This window comes from Salvelinus namaycush, chromosome 19 (assembly GCF_016432855.1).
Source record: "Salvelinus namaycush isolate Seneca chromosome 19, SaNama_1.0, whole genome shotgun sequence".
NCBI classification, from domain to species: domain Eukaryota; kingdom Metazoa; phylum Chordata; class Actinopteri; order Salmoniformes; family Salmonidae; genus Salvelinus; species Salvelinus namaycush.
The window spans coordinates 6961472-6983810 of record NC_052325.1 but is presented as its reverse complement, the minus strand read 5'-3'; the positions used below and the strand labels follow the sequence as shown (position 1 = coordinate 6983810).

The 22339-nt window shown below is 45.9% G+C and overlaps 1 protein-coding gene across 5 annotated transcripts in view; it reads left to right on the top strand.

Moving 5' to 3' along the window:
• Positions 1 to 22339, top strand: part of LOC120064108 (NEDD8-conjugating enzyme UBE2F-like) — a 94414-nt gene that overhangs the window by 62683 nt on the left and 9392 nt on the right. Inside the window, exon 10 of one of the 5 annotated variants that reach the window (XM_039014461.1) lies at positions 258 to 879. The exons of the other annotated variants lie outside the window; for them this stretch is intronic. Coding sequence (XP_038870389.1) covers positions 258 to 287 — 30 coding nt within the window. The 3' untranslated portion in view covers positions 288 to 879. Of the gene's footprint in view, positions 1 to 257; positions 880 to 22339 lie in introns of those variants that run through there. 5 annotated transcript variants of the gene reach the window in all.

Here is a 22339-nt window from a genome sequence, read left to right as displayed (position 1 = left end):
TCCCTCTATCCTGTACATGGCCTAACATGAGCAGCAGGAAGTTGGAATTGTTGTCGAAAAGCTCTACAAGTGGAATGTGGGGTAGTTCTGTAGAACTCTCTCTTACCACCACTGGACTGTGAGTGGGTCAAATGGACCATTCAGAACCACTAGGGACTGGGCTGTAGTGTATGTCTCACTCTGTATGTCTAAGCAGGGCACTATATAGTAAATAGGGAGCCATTTGGGATGTACCCTATGTCTCATTCTCCCTGCAGGAGACAGACCAGTGTGTCGACGTGGATTAACTTACATCCTGTTGTACACACTGCTGCTGAAACATCCAGCCAACCAGGCCCCCAAGAGCTGGTCTGGGATCAGAGGTTCCCAGAGGAACTTACATCCTGACACATTAACTACCAGAACAGCGAGTCCCTAAGCCAGCCCCCCAAGAGGTGATCTGGGAACCTCAGATCCCAGAGGAACTTACATCCTGACACACTGACTACCGGAACAGCCAGCCCCCCAAGAGCTGGTCTGGGATCAGACTGTTGTTGACATGAGTGATTGGATTCACTGTGATGTGTCTCCAACCATACTGCCGGCCTAGCCTGGCCTAGTAGCACCATTGCAGAGAGACAGAGCTAGCAGCTGTTCCAACCGCTCCATAATTAAACTGTGGTGGGACCACTCACACTCCCTCCCAAATGGTGCTCGGCTGGGGCTTGCAGTACTCCCCAGGTGCTCCCCAGTCCCCAGTCCCCAGCCAGGCATGTGATTCACTGCAGAGAGACGGAAAGAGCAGCTTAATATCTCAACAGCAGGGCAAGACTACTGTACTGTCTCCATGGACTCATGCTTTATTATAGGTGGTTTACAGTCAAACGCTCCCTAAAACACTTCATTTACATTTAAGTCATTTAGCAGACGCTCTTATCCAGAGCGACTTACAAATTGGTGTATTCACCTTATGATATCCAGTGGAACAACCACTTTACAATAGTGCATCTAACTCTTTTAAGGGGGGGGGGGGGGGGGGGGGGTTAGAAGGGTTACTTTATCCTATCCTAGGTATTCCTTAAAGAGGTGGGGTTTCAGGTGTCTCCGGAAGGTGGTGATTGACTCCGCTGACCTGGCGTCGTGAGGGAGTTTGTTCCACCATTGGGGTGCCAGAGCAGCGAACAGTTTTGACTGGGCTGAGCGGGAACTGTACTTCCTCAGAGGTAGGGAGGCGAGCAGGCCAGAGGTGGATGAACGCAGTGCCCTTGTTTGGGTGTAGGGCCTGATCAGAGCCTGAAGGTACGGAGGTGCCGTTCCCCTCGCAGCTCCGTAGGCAAGCACCATGGTCTTGTAGCGGATGCGAGCTTCAACTGGAAGCCAGTGGAGAGAGCGGAGGAGCGGGGTGACGTGAGAGAACTTGGGAAGGTTGAACACCAGACGGGCTGCGGCGTTCTGGATGAGTTGTAGGGGTTTAATGGCACAGGCAGGGAGCCCAGCCAACAGCGAGTTGCAGTAATCCAGACGGGAGATGACAAGTGCCTGGATTAGGACCTGCGCCGCTTCCTGTGTGAGGCAGGGTCGTACTCTGCGAATGTTGTAGAGCATGAATCTACAGGAACGGGTCACCGCCTTGATGTTAGTTGAGAACGACAGGGTGTTGTCCAGGATCACGCCAAGGTTCTTAGCGCTCTGGGAGGAGGACACAATGGAGTTGTCAACCGTGATGGCGAGATCATGGAACGGGCAGTCCTTCCCCGGGAGGAAGAGCAGCTCCGTCTTGCCGAGGTTCAGCTTGAGGTGGTGATCCGTCATCCACACTGATATGTCTGCCAGACATGCAGAGATGCGATTCGCCACCCTGTTATCAGAAGGGGGAAAGGAGAAGATTAATTGTGTGTCGTCTGCATAACAATGATAGGAGAGACCATGTGAGGATATGACAGAGCCAAGTGACTTGGTGTATAACGAGAATAGGAGAGGGCCTAGAACAGAGCCCTGGGGGACACCAGTGGTGAAAGCACGTGGTGCGGAGACAGATTCTCGCCACGCCACCTGGTAGGAGCGACCTGTCAGGTAGGACGCAATCCAAGCGTGGGCCGCGCCGGAGATGCCCAACTCGGAGAGGGTGGAGAGGAGGATCTGATGGTTCACAGTATCAAAGGCAGCCGATAGGTCTAGAAGGATGAGAGCAGAGGAGAGAGAGTTAGCTTTAGCAGTGCGGAGCGCCTCCGTGACACAGAGAAGAGCAGTCTCAGTTGAATGACTAGTCTTGAAACCTGACTGATTTGGATCAAGAAGGTCATTCTGAGAGAGATAGCAGGAGAGCTAGCCAAGGACGGCACGTTCAAGAGTTTTGGAGAGAAAAGAAAGAAGGGATACTGGTCTGTAGTTGTTGACATCGGAGGGATCGAGTGTAGCTTTTTTCAGGAGGGGTGCAACTCTCGCTCTCTTGAAGACGGAAGGGACGTAGCCAGCGGTCAAGGATGAGTTGATGAGCGAGGTGAGGTAAGGGAGAAGGTCTCCGGAAATGGTCTGGAGAAGAGAGGAGGGGATGGGGTCAAGCGGGCAGGTTGTTGGGCGGCCTGCCCTCACAAGACGCGAGATTTCATCTGGAGAGAGAGGGGAGAAAGAGGTCAAAGCACAGGGTAGGGCAGTGTGAGCAGAACCAGCGGTGTCGTTTGACTTAGCAAACGAGGATCGGATGTCGTCGACCTTCTTTTCAAAATGGTTGACGAAGTCATCTGCAGAGAGGGAGGAGGGGGGGGGGGAGGGGGAGGAGGATTCAGGAGGGAGGAGAAGGTGGCAAAGAGCTTCCTAGGGTTAGAGGCAGATGCTTGGAATTTAGAGTGGTAGAACGTGGCTTTAGCAGCGGAGACAGAAGAGGAAAATGTAGAGAGGAGGGAGTGAAAGGATGCCAGGTCCGCAGGGAGGCGAGTTTTCCTCCATTTCCGCTCGGCTGCCCGGAGCCCTGTTCTGTGAGCTCGCAATGAGTCGTCGAGCCACGGAGCAGGAGGGGAGGACCGAGCCGGCCTGGAGGATAGGGGACATAGAGAGTCAAAGGATGCAGAAAGGGAGGAGAGGAGGGTTGAGGAGGCAGAATCAGGAGATAGGTTGGAGAAGGTTTGAGCAGAGGGAAGAGATGATAGGATGGAAGAGGAGAGAGTAGCGGGGGAGAGAGAGCGAAGGTTGGGACGGCGCGATACCATCCGAGTAGGGGCAGTGTGGGAAGTGTTGGATGAGAGCGAGAGGGAAAAGGATACAAGGTAGTGGTCGGAGACTAGGAGGGGAGTTGCAATGAGGTTAGTGGAAGAACAGCATCTAGTAAAGATGAGGTCAAGCGTATTGCCTGCCTTGTGAGTAGGGGGGGAAGGTGAGAGGGTGAGGTCAAAAGAGGAGAGGAGTGGAAAGAAGGAGGCAGAGAGGAATGAGTCAAAGGTAGACGTGGGGAGGTTAAAGTCACCCAGAACTGTGAGAGGTGAGCCGTCCTCAGGAAAGGAGCTTATCAAGGCATCAAGCTCATTGATGAACTCTCCAAGGGAACCTGGAGGCCGATAAATGATAAGGATGTTAAGCTTGAAAGGGCTGGTAACTGTGACAGCATGGAATTCAAAGGAGGCGATAGACAGATGGGTAAGGGGAGAAAGAGAGAATGACCACTTGGGAGAGATGAGGATCCCAGTGCCACCACCCCGCTGACCAGAAGCTCTCGGGGTGTGCGAGAACACGTGGGCAGACGAGGAGAGAGCAGTAGGAGTAGCAGTGTTATCTGTGGTAATCCATGTTTCCGTCAGTGCCAAGAAGTCGAGGGACTGGAGGGAAGCATAGGCTGAGATGAACTCTGCCTTGTTGGCCGCAGATCGGCAGTTCCAGAGGCTGCCGGAGACCTGGAACTCCACGTGGGTCGTGCGCGCTGGGACCACCAGGTTAGGGTGGCCGCGGCCACGCGGTGTGAAGCGTTTGTATGGTCTGTGCAGAGAGGAGAGAACAGGGATAGACAGATACATAGTTGACAGGCTACAGAAGAGGCTACGCTAATGCAAAGGAGATTGGAATGACAAGTGGACTACACGTCTCGAATGTTGAGAAAGTTAAGCTTACGTTGCAAAAATCTTATTGACTAAAATGATTAAAATGATACAGTACTGCTGACTGGTGAAGTAGGCTAGCTAGCAGTGGCTGCGTTGTTGACTTTGTTTGAAAGTGTAGCTGGCTAGGTAACCTCGATAACTGGCTAGGTAACCTCGATAATTACTCTAAACTACACAATTATCTTAGATACAAAGACAGCAAAGACAACTATGTAGCTAGCTAACACTACACTAATCAAGTCGTTCCGTTGTAATGTAATAGTTTCTACAGTGCTGCTATTCGGTAGAAGTTGGCTAGCTGGCTAGCTAGCAGTGTTGACTAGGTAGGAGAACGGTGGCGCGGCGGACGAGAATAGCTGGCTAGCTAACCTCGATAGTTACTCTAAACTACACAATTATCTTAGATACAAAGACAGCAAAGACAACTATGTAGCTAGCTAACACTACACTAGTCAAGTCGTTCCGTTGTAATGTAATAGTTTCTACAGTGCTGCTATTCGGTAGAAGTTGGCCAGCTGGCTGGCTAGCAGTGTTGACTAGGTAGGAGAACGGTGGCGCGGCGGACGAAAATAGCTGGCTAGCTAACCTCGATAGTTACTCTAAACTACACAATTATCTTAGATACAAAGACAGCAAAGACAACTATGTAGCTAGCTAACACTACACTAATCAAGTCGTTCCGTTGTAATGTAATAGTTTCTACAGTGCTGCTATTCAGTAGAATAGCAACTTCGGTAGAAGTTGGCTAGCTGGCTAGCTAGCAGTGTTGACTACGTTAGAAGTGCGAAAATAGCTGGCTAGCTAACCTCGATAATTACTCTAAACTACACAATTATCTTTGATACAAAGACGGCTATGTAGCTAGCTAAGATCAGACAAATCAAACCGTTGTACTGTAATGAAATGAAATGAAATGTAATACTACCTGTGGAGCGAAGCGAAATGCGACTACTCGCTCCAACCCGGAAGTGCTAAACACACAGCGCTTGAGTGAGCAGGCCTTTCAAATCGACCTGGCCCGGGTATCCTGGAAGGATATTGACCTCATTCCGTCAGTAGAGGATGCCTGTTTGCTCTTTAAAAGTGCTTTCCTCTCCATCTTAAATAAGCATGCCCCATTCAAAAAATGTAGAACTATGAACAGATATAGCCCTTGGTTCAACCCAGACTTGACTGCCCTTGACCAACACAAAAACATCCTGTGGCATTCTGCATTAGCATCGAATAGCCCCCACGATATGCAACTTTTCAGGGAAGTCAGGAACCAATATACTCAGTCAATAAGGAAAGCTAAGGCTAGCACTTTCAAACAGAAATTTGCATCCTGTAGCACTAATTCCAAAATGGACACTGTAAAGTCCATGGAGAATAAGAGCACCTCCTCCCAGCTGCCCACTGCACTGAGGATAGGAAACATTGTCACCACCGATAAATCTACGATAATTGATCATTTCAATAAGCATTTTTCTACGGCTGGCCATGTTTTCCACCTGGCTACCCCTACCCCGGCCAACATCTCAGCACCCCCTGTAACAACTTACCTGCCAATGACTGGAACGAACTGCAAAAATCTCTGAAGCTGGAGACTCATATCTCCCTCACTAGCTTTAAGCACCAGCTGTCAGAGCAGCTCACAGATCACTGCACCTGTACATAGCCCATCTGTAAACAGCCCATCTATCTACCTACCTCATCCCCATACTGTATTTATCTTGCTCCTTTGCACCCCAGTATCTCTACTTGCACATTCATATTCTGCACATCTACCATTCCAGTGTTTTAATTGCTATATTGTAATTACTTCGCCACCATGGCCTATTTATTGCCTTAACTCCCTTATCTTACCTCATTTGCACTCACTGTATATAGACTTTTTGTTTTCTTTTTGTTCTACTGTATTATTGACTATGTTTTGTTTATTCCATGTGTAACTCTGTGTTTGTAACGTCCTGACCAGAGTTCTTATGTGTTGTGCTTGTTTAGTGTTGGTCAGGACGTGAGCTGGGTGGGAATTCTATGTTGTGTGTCTAGTTTGTCTGTTTCTGTGTTCAGCCTAATATGGTTCTCAATCAGAGGCAGCTGTCAATCGTTGTCCCTGATTGAGAATCATATATAGGTGGCTTGTTTTGTGTTGGGGATTTTGTGGGTGGTTGTTTTCTGTGTCAGTGTTTGTGCCACACGGGACTGTGACGGTTAGTTTGTTTGTTATTTTGTATAGTGTCTTGTTTTTGTGTTATTAAATCATGGAAACTTACCACGCTGCACATTGGTCCTCCGATCCTTCTCGCCTCTCCTCGTCCGAGGAGGAGGAAGAGCTAGACTGCCGTTACAGTGTTGTTGTATGTGTCGAATTGCTATGCTTTATCTTGGCCAGGTCGCAGTTGCAAATGAGAACTTGTTCTCAACTGGTTAAATAAAAGTGAAATAAAATAAATTTCACTGGTCATCCCCAAAGCCAAAACTTACTTTGGCCGCCTTTCCTTCCAGTTCTCTGCTGCCAATGACTGGAACAAATTGCAAAAATCACTGAAGCTGGAGTCTAATATCTCCCTCTCTAACTTTAAGCATCAGCTGTCAGAGCAGCTTACCGATCACTGTACCTGTACATAGCCAATCTGTAAATAGCCCACCCAACTACCTCACCCCCATATTTTACTTACCCTCTTGCTCTTTTTCACCCCAGTATCTCTACTCGCACATCATCATCTGCACATCCATCACTCCAGTGTTAATGCTAAATTGTAATTATTTTGCCTCTATGGCCTATTTATTGCCTACCTCCCTACTCTTCTACATTTGCACACACTGTACATAGATTTTTCTATTGTGTTATTGGCTGTGAGTTTGTTTGTGTAACTCTGTGTTGTTTGATTTTGTCGCACTGCTTTGCTTTATCTTGGCCATGTCGCAGTTGTAAATGTGAACTTGTTCTCAACTGGCCTACCTGGTTAAATAAGGGTGAAATAAAAATAAAATACAGGAAAGGTCAGGCCTTCAGTCTGTTGGCCACTCGCAGCAGGTCAATATCGCCACCGTCTCCTCCTGTGTAGAATGGAGGCTTTGACTGCCTGGCTTGGTGACCGGTTCACACCGGTTGGTTTCGCACACCAACACCCCAAGCCCTGTTCAGGAACACAAACTAGAGGAAAAGAGACAGGAGAAAGTATGTGAGGGAAGGAAGGAACATGCTAAACTGATGTCTGAGAGGAGGCAGGAGACAGGAGTGGAGGCAGGACCTACAGGAAGTATTTATTTCAATTGATGGTTTCCTCTGGTCTCTACATCCTGAGGGATCCGGTGTTGTCTTTCGTCTCTAAAGTTCTGTCTGTCTAACCTTCGCAAGGCCTGTGCAGTGAATCTGTGTTCTGCAACATTACACACCTAAAACTTCCACCTTTTACAGGAGGAGTAGGGGTTGACATGTAGTTATTAACCAGTGCAGTATGTGCATATGTGCCGGATGTTTGTATGAAAACTATTAATCCACTTTAAAGTATATATTCTTTCATATGAACATCCGCGCTATTAACATCCTTAGATGAGTTGCCAACTAAGTATTAAAATGTTTATTTCAAATAACTCCTAAAGCTCTTAGAATTATTTATATCTTCAATGAATGCAACATCATTTGCATATTACTAATCCAGGCCATACATTTCCTTATGTGTTTTCCAGTTGTAGCTTCTAGCATGGCCTCTATAGTACAATGCCTGGAGCTGTGCATTCAGACATGTATTTGCATATTATTTACATTTTGAGTTAGTCATACAATTAGATATATTCACTTAAAACCACTGTCTTCTGCAAACCTCATATTTCTCAGCTTTGTGTACTTCAGCCTTTCTACCAAACAGGCATCTGCAGCTGGGGCTGTATCCCAACTGTGTTGCTGCGGCAGCCATTTGGTCACATTAGGAGTATGGATCCGTCTGTGTGATGGTCTGTCCATCCTGTCTGTCTGAATGATTCTGCTCAACTGGCCGGGCAGGCGGAAGGTTCTGTTGGGGAGACGACTCATCTCTCGCACACCACTGCAACTGTAAGGTTGTGGTTCAGAGCAGCCATTCACACCAACTACAGAGAGAGTTACAAAGAGAGTAGTGTCCACAGGCCATAGTGGGCTTCCTACACAGTGGACCCCAAAACCCTCAGGAAACAAGGTGCTACACTGTGAACTACACTGTGAACTGAGAAACCCTCTTGTGTTAGAACAGCTTCCCCTGGACAGTACCGGTGATCACTACTGTGACAGGTTCCCCTTGACAGTACCGGTGATCACTACTGTGACAGGTTCCCCTGGACAGTACCGGCGATCACTACTGTGACAGGTTCCCCTGGACAGTACCGGTGATCACTACTGTGACAGGTTCCCCTGGACAGTACCGGTGATCACTACTGTGACAGGTTCCCCTGGACAGTACCGGTGATCACTACTGTGACAGGTTCCCCTGGACAGTACCGGCGATCACTACTGTGACAGGTTCCCCTGGACAGTACCGGCGATCACTACTGTGACAGGTTCCCCTGGACAGTACCGGTGATCACTACTGTGACAGGTTCCCCTGGACAGTACCGGTGATCACTACTGTGACAGGTTCCCCTGGACAGTACCGGCGATCACTACTGTGACAGGTTCCCCTGGACAGTACCGGCGATCACTACTGTGACAGGTTCCCCTGGACAGTACCGGCGATCACTACTGTGACAGGTTCCCCTGGACAGTACCGGCGATCACTACTGTGACAGGTTCCCCTGGACAGTACCGGCGATCACTACTGTGACAGGTTCCCCTGGACAGTACCGGCGATCACTACTGTGACAGGTTCCCCTGGACAGTACCGGCGATCACTACTGTGACAGGTTCCCCTGGACAGTACCGGCGATCACTACTGTGACAGGTTCCCCTGGACAGTACCGGCGATCACTACTGTGACAGGTTCCCCTGGACAGTACCGGCGATCACTACTGTGACAGGTTCCCCTGGACAGTACCGGCGATCACTACTGTGACAGGTTCCCCTGGACAGTACCGGCGATCACTACTGTGACAGGTTCCCCTGGACAGTACCGGCGATCACTACTGTGACAGGTTCCCCTGGACAGTACCGGCGATCACTACTGTGACAGGTTCCCCTGGACAGTACCGGCGATCACTACTGTGACAGGTTCCCCTGGACAGTACCGGCGATCACTACTGTGACAGGTTCCCCTGGACAGTACCGGCGATCACTACTGTGACAGGTTCCCCTGGACAGTACCGGTGATCACTACTGTGACAGGTTCCCCTGGACAGTACCGGTGATCACTACTGTGACAGGTTCCCCTGGACAGTACCGGCGATCACTACTGTGACAGGTTCCCCTGGACAGTACCGGCGATCACTACTGTGACAGGTTCCCCTGGACAGTACCGGCGATCACTACTGTGACAGGTTCCCCTGGACAGTACCTGTGCACCTATTTGTTTTTCATATCAGGAAAAACTCACTTCCCTGAAGTCTCATCATCCCTATTTAGTGAATTTGAAGGTCAATTTGATTCACACCACTCTGCAGGAAATGGGAAAATGAAAATAAGCAGGAATGTTTCTCGAAACAGACCGAACTAAAAGTTTTCTGCTGTGTCAGAATGATTCTCAAGCCAGCTCCCCTGTGGCGGTGAAAATGGCTGAGTTGCGCTAGTAACAGCCGGGGAAGCCACGTCGGGTGTTGGTGTGAGTCAGGTTCACAATCAAAGCAAAGTAAAGGAACAGTGGCCCATGCAATATTCCCTAAAAAATGTCTCAGCACTGAGTAAATTTCAGGTCTTCTGCACGCAGACTTGAATGTTGTGAAAATTCTGTGCAACTTCCAGTGTGCTTTTACTGTGAACACTGAGGCTGTACCCACTTTGTTAGTTTTAACAGGGGCTAAGTAGGCTATTGTGGCAATTTGATCATAACTAAGGCCTACCAGAGTGGCCTACCATCAAAAACAATGTAGAAAATGCATCCCATAACATTTTTACATAGAAATAGCTGTTCTATCATTCAGCCTACAGTAGCAGCCAATGTGTGGTGTTTCAATGTAGGCCTACATTCCATGAGACTTTTGAAAAAGAACATGCAGGGCTTGACATTAACCTATTTATCCACTTGTCCTTCAGACAAGGAGGTGATTGAAAATGGTATTGTTTGATGAAAGAAACCACTTTACAAAATAAAATGCATTACTATTCACATAGCATTATTATAGAGAATCAGACCAACCCTATTGGCTACTTAGCTTATTCAAGCATGTCTCGAAATACAACACTGCCACTTTAAGACAAAAAAAGTTATTTACCTGACTCACTATTCAAAGATGTCTATGAATGTACAAGTGTTGTGCTCTTGTAGGAAGCAATCCCTCCCCTATTGCTGACTAAAAATGGTCTATAACTTTGCTCATAACTCACTAACTAGTAAAAGATATGAACAAAACATGTACACGTGGCTACATGCAGCTCTTGCTTTGATCTCAAAACAAGCACATCTACTCAGGACCACAGCTGTAAATACAGTCCAGATCAAAGTAAATGGCACAGATCCATATATGGCAATGGTCTATTTGCATATAGGCCTACTGCAGCTGTGATTGGTTATGCCACACCGGTCTGTGTAGAGTAGGGGCGGAGTCGTGTGTGTCAATGAAATAGAATCCTACTTAAATGCGTTCTGCAAAATCTATTGCATAGCTTGTTTTGTTTCGGTATGTTGCATTCAAAGTGGATAATATTGTGTGGATTCAATCCCAATTGCCACAGTAAAGGGAAACATTGATAGTGTTAACTAACAGGGACAACTCTAGAATGTTGAGTGAAGTTTAATATCATGCTTCTCTCCGTGGGCTGATAGAGTATTTCTTCTGCGCGGCAGTCTCGGGGTGCGCGTGCAGCTTAGAGGGAACATTGTACATGCTTCCACACGCTAACACAGATCTGTAGTAGTTGTCCCAGCTGCCTCTCCCACCCCCTGCCGAGTGTGATGTCCACGGTCTGTGGTTCTCGACGTGAGGGCGGGGGCATATGTGAGCAGTGTCCAATCTGGGTCTCCCCTGACTCTGTAGCAGTGGCATGCTGACTGAACATCAAGTCTCTGTGCAGGAGGGAACTGGGGAACCACAACTCACACGTCCGCCACATAGCACGTCTGCCTCACTAATGCTAAATGACCATGTAATGACCATACTGATGCATCATTTGCCCTGCTTACTGACTCCCCTGTGGTGTCTCTTCACAGGCAGCTGGGCCTCAAACTCTCGCTCTCTTTCACTCTCTCTGTCTCTTTCACACCCTCTCTTTCTCCCCTCATCTCTCTCTCTCTCTCCCTCTACCTCCCTCTTTCAGAGTGGACAGGACACCTCCATGGGGGTCATACAGTAGTTCTGTGTGAGAGATGGAACATACCAAAATGGAATAGACTGCTATTTGACCGTTGACCTTAAAACTATAGCGCCTAAAGAAACCGATGATTAGCCAGGCGAGATGTCTGTCTTGACCTTCATACTGTATGTTTTTTAACAAACACAAAATAATATTGGACCTATACGTTGACATGTCAATGTGGTATACACCTAGCTATAGCAATGCCACAGAAAACGGTTGATTTTCAAGTTGGCCACAGCAAACTAACAGCAACATTTCCAGTGATAAGTCACTCTAGCATGGTCAGCCATTCTGCACCATTAATGAGCCCCAGTCCGATGGCTTAGAGAATCCTTTACACAAGGTTCTCCTGAGGAACCATGAGGAACCCTGTGGTCTTCTGACTGCATCCTAATGCAAGTCTATGGATCTCCATCCAGCACAGGACCAGTTTGTCTCACTGGATTAATAGCCAATTAACCAACTGTTTGTTTGCATGTCGGATCTGGTTCTTCATGGTCCTACATTACATGGTTCTACATGGTTCTGCATTACATGGTTCTACATGGTTCTACACAGTGGTCATTAACGCCATGTATGTCTGTTTCATGAAGTGAAAATCTGGACGGTGTAGAAATAGTTATTTTCATTCTGTCAATCATTCTGTGAATTCACTATCTGACCTGTGTGATGTCAGACTGTCTGTCTAGTGTTTAACACCTTGGTGGTTGTAAGCCACCTTCAACCCTGACCTGATCTGACCTGAATCGATCCCATCTACCAGGTGAGCCATTGGCCTCCGGAATGTTTTCTCAGTAGCCCTGCTGTGTCGGTAGAGGGGATTAACAGTGATAAAAGTGAGAGATGAGTGCCGTGAGGTGTCCTTTCTCACCACATATCTATCTCTCTATCGGCCACCCGCTCCTTTTCATCCTCCCATCCACCTCTCCATCCCTCCCATCCTTCCACTGCCTATCATGACAGCCTCTGCTGAGAGGGTGTTCAGGTGATGTTATTACCGCTACATAACCAGACTATTGCTCCTGCCTGCAGCAATAGTGGTGTACAGCATGCCTGGGCCTCTGAGCTGATAGGGTGTACCAGACACGGTAGTGTTCCACTACCCAGGAAGCCCTGTTGCAACACTGCTATGATATATGTTGTTTCCTGCCTGTGGTGTACACAGTGGCGTCAGGAGAGAAGAGCAGTTAACAGCAGAATCACATTAATGCTGGGCTGTCTGGTACCATCTGGACAGTGCACATCCAGTTTGGGCTATCAGACTATTTAGGCTGGAGGGGGAGTGAGTGTTTGATGGTCTCTCACTCTGCACATGGTCCAAACTGTCCCAAAATAGAGAGGAGTATAGAACATCTCTGGATGACGTGCTCCTCACTAAGTAAAAAGGTCAAGTCACCTGTTATCTCTGCCTGGATAGGGAGGAGAGAAGAGGAGCCATGCAGGCCTGTGTCCTGACGTTACCTTGTTTGGTGTAAGAAATTATGTCACAGGGTCACTGAATGTCATTGATTGGTCATTTTTGTGTCTGAAAACTTCTAAATGGCCAAACCAAATAATGTCATCTCTCCCATCTGAGTCTAATAAACAAACGTGCCGTATCAATGACAGCTCACTCAATCATCGCCTGGGAGTCTGAACACTGACATTGAGATCTGACAGGAAATTCTGCTTGTCTCTTTCCCTGTATTCTCTACCAGGGGAGGGACAGTATGTCGTTTTACAAATCTGCATGATTATGTTGAGTCACTTCAGTTTTACTTTTGAAGTCGTTTGAGGACATTGTACTCTCAATGGCCAGTTTATTAGGTACACCCATCTAGTACTGGGTCGGACCCCCCCTTTGCCTCCAGAACAGCCTGAAATCTTTGTGGCATGAAAATTGGTATCAAGGGACCTAACGTGTGCTAAGAAAACATTCCCCACACCAGTACACCACCGCCACCAGCCTGTACCGTTGACACCAGGCAGGTTGGGTCCATGGCCTCTTTCGCCAAATCCTGACTGCCATCAGCTTGATTCATCGAACCAGGCAATGTTTTTCCACGCCTCAATTGTCCAGTGCTGCTTCTTCTTGTTTTTAGCTGATAGGAGTGGAACCCGGTGTGGTCATCTGCTGCAATAGCCTACCGTGACAAGAACCGACGACTTTTGCGTTCTGAGATGCCGTTCTGCACACCACTGCGCCGTTATTTGTTTGTTTGTGGCCCGCCTGTTAACTTGCACAATTCTTGCCATTCTCCTTCGACCTCTCATTCTGCGAGCTGTTTACGCCTACAGGACTGCCGCTGACTGGATGTTTTTTGTCTGCCGCACCATTCTCTGTAAACCCTAGACACTGTCGTGTGTGAAAAGCCCAGGAGGTCAGCCGTTTCTGAGATACTATCATACAGAACCACGCTCAAAGTCACTTAGGTCACTTGTTTTGCCCATTCTTACGTTTAATCTAACTGAATGCCTCAATGCCTGACGTGACTCATAGCTGATTTATGCTTGATCCGGTAATGCTCTCTGGAGGCGCAGCATGGAGGGTGTGATGCAATTGTGGAGGCTTGCAGAGGCCAAATCGAGCCCTTTACTGCCATACGCCTCCCAATTTTTGTAGCAATGCAGAGGGCTCCGTGTAGCTCCGCACTGACATGATTGGTTGACGGTAGGTGGGGGCGGGAAGTCCTGTATAAACACACAATCACTTTCTTGACAACTTCCTTCACAACAGCACTGCTCTGCAAAGCGCAAGAAGCATGAATGCCCTGACTTCTACATAGGCCGTTTCACAGTAAATCCTGTACGGACACTGCAGACATCGGATTGACCATGCAGAGTCTTTCACTGTCTGTAGGAGCGAACCATTTTAGTGAATGGAGTGGTGTACCTAATAAACTGTCTGCTGAGTGTACGTCTGAACTGTTCTGATTGTCATCATTCATCTCCATTATGATTATTATGATTAGTTGTAGTTAAGCCTAATACTATAACACTTTGTAACACTGCATATGGAGGTGTATCAAAAGGCAATTAGCCAGGGAAGAAAGGCATGGCCCAATCAGCTTAGCCAAAACTCCACAATCCACCAGACACCCCTCACATTTATAATGGGTCATATTAATAAGCATAATTACATGGGGCTATTTAATACTCTGTGCTGCACTTGGCTCACTGAGTTACTGCCAAAATATTTAGCGGGCTGCAGCGTTATGCAAGAGGTGGAGCGGGGGGTTGGAGGGGGCAGGGGTGGGACTGGGGTGCAGCAGTGGAATTCCCGGGGGTCTCAGCATGGTGGGATCAGAGTGTTCCGAGGTTCCAGTTCTAACTGTAGTCTCTGTTCTGTCTGCTTAGCTGTGCTGAGGGCTCTTTAACTTAGTGCTGTTTGCTTTGCTCTGCTGCTCTAGTCGGACTAGAAAGCTGTAGCGCGTTCCACCCAAGGGGAAGTACAACCATTTGCATTCATTAATTTACCTCTTGAAGATGTGTTTTGAACACTGGTGTACCTGCCTGCTGGGAGGAAGAGCTAATTGGGTAGGATAGGTGACATGGTTCAGTTCACTAAGGAATGACCACTAACGTTAGTTGGACAGTCAGTCTGTTTCAACTACATGCCTCGTTTGTTTGGTTTCCTACCTAGCGCGTTGCTTTCATATCAGTTCCTGTTTCTGTCCTCCCCACGTCCTTGCAGTTTCAAGTAACAGACAGACGTAATAATCTCTCAGTAAAACTGCTCCTTCCGTTTCGCCCTGAGGTCAGGTCCCCAGTCATTATTTGAGGTATTACTGTTTAACGGGGAATTTATATGGCTTTCACTAAGGACTGAGGAGATCCAGTAGATTATGACTCAAATAGCTGGTTTCCAACCAGCCAACCAGTCCTTAGTGAAAGCCTGACTGTGATTTTCATCCACAGTTTAGACTGTGATTTTCATCCACAGTTTAGAGTGGATTTACAGGAAGTAGAGCCTTCAGGAAGTACTCATACCCCTTGACTTATTCCACATGTTGTTGTGTTACAGCCTGAATTCAAAATTGATTAAATAGATTTTTTTTCTCTCACCCATATGCACACAATACCCAGTAATGACCAAGTGGAAACATGTTTTTTGAAATGTTTGTTCATTTATTGAAAATTAAATGCAGAAATATCTCATTTCCATAAGTATTCACAGCCCTACTTTGTAAAAGCACCTTTGGCAGCAATTACAGCTGTGAGTCTTTATGGGTATGTCTCTAAGAGCTTTCCACATCTGGATTGTACAACATTTGCCCATGATTATTTTCTAAATTCTTCAAGCGCTGTTGAATTGGTTGTTGTTGTTGATCATTGCTAGACAACCATTTTAAGGTATTGCCATAGATTTTCAAATAGATTTAAGCAAATAGTCAGAAACTTTCCGGTAAATTTACGTAATTTTTAAGCCCGGAAATTTTGCTTAAATGCATCAAAAAAGGTAGCTCATAACAATGAACCTTTTTTGTGGGATACACAAGGCAATTCTAGGCCTTGTGGTGTATTTTGGTTAAACTATCCCCAATTCAATGGAATTGCAACCCTCTGCATGCACAGGGCATTCTTCCATCACATGTGCAGTGCATTCTTCCATCACATGTACAGCTGATTCTCAAGATCTTGCACACTAATGAGATGCTATTGATCCCACACTACTACACTGTCTGAGCTAAGGACCACATGCTTTTTGGTAAGTTTTGATTACAATACTGGGTGGGGTGAATATATTTTATATGACATCATTTTTTGTTAACTAGTAAATAGTAGCCTACAGCAAAGTGTGTTTAGATCATTTCTAACTTAGCAATTTCTGCGAGTTAGTTTTTTGCTACCATGTGGGTTTTAGCTTGCTTGAGCCTGCTAACTGAGGAGTGTTAATTGCCGCGGTCATCCCCCTCTTCAAAGGGGAAGACACTCTAGACCCAAACTGCTACAGACCTATATCTATTCTACCCTGTCTTTCTAAGGTCTTCGAAAGCCAAGTTAACTTCTTTGGGGTAGGGGGCAGTATTTTCACGTCCGGATGAAAAGCATGCCCAGAGTAAACGGCCTGCTACAAAGCCATAAAAGCTAGAATATGCATATTATTAGTAGATTTGGATAGAAAACACGCTGAAGTTTCTAAAACTGTTTGAATGATGTCTGTGAGTATAACAGAACTCATATGGCAGGCAAAAACCTGAGATAAAATCCAACCAGGAAGTGGGAAATCTGAGGTTGGTCGATTTTCAACTCAGCTCCTATTGAAGATACAGTGGGATATTGGTAATGTTGCACTTCCTACGGCTTCCACTAGATGTCAACAGTCCTTAGAACCTTGTCTGATGCTTCTACTGTAAAGTGGGGGCGAATGAGAGAGGAATGAGTCAGGTCTATCATGACCTGAACATGCCCTGACCACGCGCGTCCACGTGAGAGCGAGCTCTGTTCCATCGCACTTCTGAAGACAATGGAATACTCCGGTTGGAACATTATTGAAGAATTATGTTAAAAACATCCTAAAGATTGATTCAATACTTCGTTTGTCATGTTTTTACGGACTGTAATATAACTTTTTTAACTTTTCGTCCATACTTTCCGCTGGACCTGCCCGCGCGTCATGAGTTTGGAAAGTGTACTGAACGCTAGAACAACAAGGAGGAATTTGGACATAAATTATGGACATTATCGAACAAAACAAACATTTATTGTGGAACTGGGATTCCTGGGAGTGCATTCTGATGAAGATCATCAAAGGAAAGTGAATGTTTATAATGTCACTTCTGACTTCTGTTGACTGCATAATATGGCGTATATATTTGTGTCTTGATTGGGCTCTGAGCGCCGACTCATATTAATGCATGGTTTGCTTTTTTCGTAAAGCTTTTTTGAAATCTGACACAGCGGTTGCATTAAGGAGAAGTGCATCTAAAATTCCATGCTTAACAGTTGTATCTTTTAGCAATGTTTATTATGAGTATTCCTGTAAATTGATGTGGCTCTCTGCAAAATCAAAGGATGTTTTGGAACTTCTGAACGTAAGGCGCCAAGGTAAACTCAGATTTTTGGATATAAATATGAACTTTACCGAACAAAACATACATGTATTGTGTAACATGAAGTCCTATGAGTGTCATCTGATGAAGATCATCAAAGGTTAGTGATTAATTTTATCTATATTTCTGCATTTTGTGAATCCTCTCTTTGGCTGGAAAAATGGCTGTGTTATTCTGTGAATAGGCACTCACCTAACATAATCGTTTGGTTTGCTTTCGTCGTAAAGCCTTTTTGAAATCGGACACTGTGGCTGGATTTACAACAAGTGTATCTTTAAAATGGTGTAAAATACATGTATGTTTGAGGAATTTTATTTATGGGATTTCTGTTGTTTTGAATTTGGCGCCCTGCAGTTTCACTGGCTGTTGAAGAGGTGGGATGCTACCGTCTCACGTACCCTAGAGAGGTTAACAAACAGATTACCGACCATTTCGAATCCCACCGTACCTTCTCCGCTATGCAATCTGGTTTCAGAGCTGGTCATGGGTGCACCTCAGCCACGCTCAAGGTCCTAAACGACATCATAACCGCCATCGTTAAGAGACATTACTGTGCAGCCGGATTCATCGACCTGGCCAAGGCTTTCAACTCAATCACCACATTCTTATTGGCAGACTCGACAGCCTTGGTTTCTCAAATGATTGCCTCGCCTGGTTTACCAACTACTTCTCTGATAGAGTTCAGTGTGTCAAATCGGAGGGCCTGTTGTCTGGACCTCTGGCAGTCTCCATGGGGGTGCCACAGGGTTCAATCCTCAGGCCGACTCTCTTCTCTGTATACATCAATGATGTTGCTCTTGCTGCTGGTGATTCTCTGATACACCTCTACGCAGACGACACCATTCTGTATACTTCTGGCCCCTCTTTGGACACTGTGTTAACTAACCTCCAGACGAGCTTCAATGCCATACAACTCTCCTTCCGTGGCCTCCAACTGCTCTTAAACGCAAGTAAAACTAAATGCATGCTATTCAACCGACTGTATTGCAATCCTCTCTGATGGGTGGTTGAATGTTTGTGGGCTAGGGTACCTGGCCAACATCCAGTGAAATTGAAGAGCACCAAATTCAAAAACAGAAATACTCATTATAAAAATTCATAAAAGTGTTATACATCGGTTTAAAGATTAATTTATTGTTAATCCAACCACGGTGTCAGATTTCAAAAAGGCTTTACGGCGAAAGCATACCATGCGATTATCTGAGAACAGCGCCCATTACAAACAGTTACCAGCCAAGTAGGAGTTACACAAGTCAGAAATAGCGATAAAATCAATCACTTACCTTTGATGATCTTCATATGGTTGCACTCACAAGACTCCCATTTACTCAATAAATGTTTGTTTTGTTCGATAAAGTCCCTGTTTATATCCAAAAACCTCAGTTTTGTTCGCGCGTTTTGTTCAGTAATCCACAGGCTCAAACACAGTCACAACAGGCAGACGGAAAATCCAAATAGTATCCGTAAAGTTCGTAGAAATATGTCAAACGATGTTTAAAATCAATCCTCAGGTTGTTTTTAGCCTAAATAATCGATAATATTTCAACCAGACAATAACGTCGTCAATATAAAAGGTAAACAAGAAAGGCGCGCTCTCGGTCGTGCGCATGAAAAACCTCTGGGACACTGTAGGGTCCAGTCATTCAGAGTCGTCTTACTCTCTCATTTTTTAGAATACAAGCCTGAAACAATTTCTAAAGACTGTTGACATCTAGTGGAAGCAATAGGAAGTGCAATTTGAGTCCTAAGTCAATGGATACTGTAATGGCATTCAATAGAAAACTACAAACATAAAAGAATCCCACTTCCTGGATGGATTTTTCTCAGGTTTTCGCCTGCCAAATCAGTTCTGTTATACTCACAGACATTATTTTAACAGTTTTGGAAACTTTAGAGTGTTCAATTATATGCATATCCTAGCTTCTGGGCCTGAGTAGCAGGCAGTTTACTTTGGGCACGCTTTTCATCCGGAAGTGAAAATAGTGCCCCCTACCCTAGTGAAGTTAACTACATCATCTCCACCCCTCCACCAGTATTCTACAAGAGCACAGACACAAGGAACAACAGACACACCGGTCTCTACATTGTAGGTGAGCTGAAGGCAGTCATCAATGACCTTGGACCACAGAAGGTATTTGCACTGGTAACAGACAATGCTTTGACAGTCTCCTGGAGGGAAAGGAGTCTCTCCAAGAAATGGCCATATCACAGTCTGCCGATATGGACAACCCCATCAAGAGGATCCTCCTGGATGACGTATTTTGGGAGAGTGGTAAGCAGCCTGAAACTCCTGAAACCTATAGCAGTAGCCATTGCACAGATTGAGGGAGACAGTTGCCAACCTGTCTGATGTTCAGACTCTGCTTGCAGATGTAAGAGAAGAAATCCGTACTGCCCTGCCCACTTCATTGTTGTTCCAAGCAGAGAAAACTGCAGTTCTGAAATACATCAAAATGAAGACTTCTGCCTAAAGCCCATACACGCAGCACCGTACATGTTGGACCCCAAGTATGCTGGCAAGAGCATCCTGTCTAGTGCAGAGATCAACAAGGCCTATGGTGTCATCACTACCGTGTCTCGCCACATTGGCCTGGATGAGGGCAAGGTTCTTGGCAGTCTGGCGAAGTATACTTCCAAGCAAGGGCTTTGGGATGGAGATGCAATATGGCAGTCGTGCCAAAATATCTCATCCGACACCTGGTTGAAGGGACTTTGTGGATCTGCGGCTCTTTCCCCTGTTGCCTCCATCATCATCCTCCAAATCCCACCAACATCAACCGCCTCAGAGCGCAACTGGTCCTTGTTTGGGAACACACACACCAAAGCACGCAACAGGCTGACCAATACAAGGGTTGAAAAATTGGTGACCATCTGGGCAAATTTGAGGCTTTTTGAGCCTGACAACGAGCCATCCTCAACAAGGTTGGAAAGTGACAGTGAAGATGAGGCCTCAGAGTCTGATGTTCAAGAGGTGGACATTCAGGAGGTCCAGGGAGAAGACATGGAAGCCTGAGAGGAAGACAAGCAAAGCTTTAGTTTCTAGACTATCATTTTACAGATGTATGTTGAAAACATTTTTTGGGAGATGTGATGGATCATTGGGGATCATTCAATATTCCTTTTTGTTCAGTGAAATCATCCCATGTGAAGAGTCAACTCATTTAATTAAAGTTCAATTCGTAACTAAATAGTTTTTTATTTCTATTGGAAGGATTTAATCATTTGCAATTATGTCTACTTATGATAAAATGTTTGTTTCTGTCTCCATATGATATGGTAAATATATCCAATGCAAAAAACATCTACATTTAAATTGTATTAAGATTAATTTGCATATATTCCCGTTAATTTCCACATATTCCCGTTAATTCCCACGGAAAGTTTCCACCTCTGAATATTCCCCAAAATGTGCAACCCTAGATTTAAGTCAAAACTGTAACTCGGCCACTTAGGAGCATTCACTTGGTAAGCAACTGGTGTAGATTTGGCCTTGTGTTTTAGGTTATTGTCCTGCTGAAAGTTGAGTTCATCTCCCAGTGTCTGGTGGAAAGCAGGCTGAACCAGGTTGTCCTCTAGGATTTTGCCTGTGCTTAGCTCCATTTCTTTATTTATTCAGAAAATTCCCCAGTCCTTAAACATTACAAGCATACCCATAACATGATTTAGCCACCACTATGCTTGAAAATATGGAGAGTGGTACTCAGTAATGTGTTGTATTGGATTTGCCCTAAACATAGCACTTGTTATGGCGCCGACAGAGATGGTCGCCTCGCTTCAGGTCCAATTATTTGTTTTTTTAATGTATTATTTTATGTATTATTTCTTATATTGTTAGCCCAGGAAATCTCAAGTGTTATTACATACAGCCGGGAAGAACTATTGGATATAAAAGTGATGACAACTTACCAACATTACGACCAGGAATATGTCTTTCCCGAAGCGGATCCTTTGTTCGGGCCTCCACCCTAGACATGGGATATTATCACAGAGGCCAACCCAAAACAATGAGGTCGCCGCAGGAGAGGCAGACGGAGTGGCCTACTGGTCGGACTCAGAAGGCGAGCACACCATCCACCGCTTCCGAGCATATTACTCGCCGATGTCCAATCTCTAGATAACAAGGTGGACTAAATTAGGGCACGATTTGCCTTCTAGAAAGACATCAGAGATTGTAACGTTCTCTGTTTTACGGAAAAATGGCTCACTTGGGATATGTTGTCAGAGTCGGTACAGCCATATGGTTTCTTCACGCATCGCGCCGACAGAAACAAACATCTCTCTGGTAAGAAGAAGGGCGGGGTGTATGCCTTATGGTGTAATCACAATAACATACAGGAACTTAAGTCCTTTTGTTCACCTGACCTAGAATTTCTTACAATCAAATGCGACCACATTATCTTCCAAGAGATTTCTCTTCGATTAATGTCACAGCCGTGTATATCCCCCTCCCCAAGCAGATACCTCAACGGCCCTGAAAGAACGTCATTGGACTCTATGTAAGCTGGAAACCATACATCCTGAGGCTGCATTTATTGTAGCCGGGGATTTTAACAAAGCTTACATGAGAACGAGACTTCCTAAATTCTATCAGCATATCGAATGTGCGACACGGGCTGGTAGCATTCTGGATCATTGCTACACTTAACTACCGCGATGCATACATAGCCCTCCCCCACCCTGCCACAATAGGTCCACTGAAGATGCAATCGCCATCACACTTGCACACTGCCCTATCCCATCTGGACAAGAGGAATACCTATGTTAGAATGCTGTTCATTGACTACAGCTCAACATTTAATACCATAGTACCCTCCAAACTCGTCATTAAGCTTGAGACC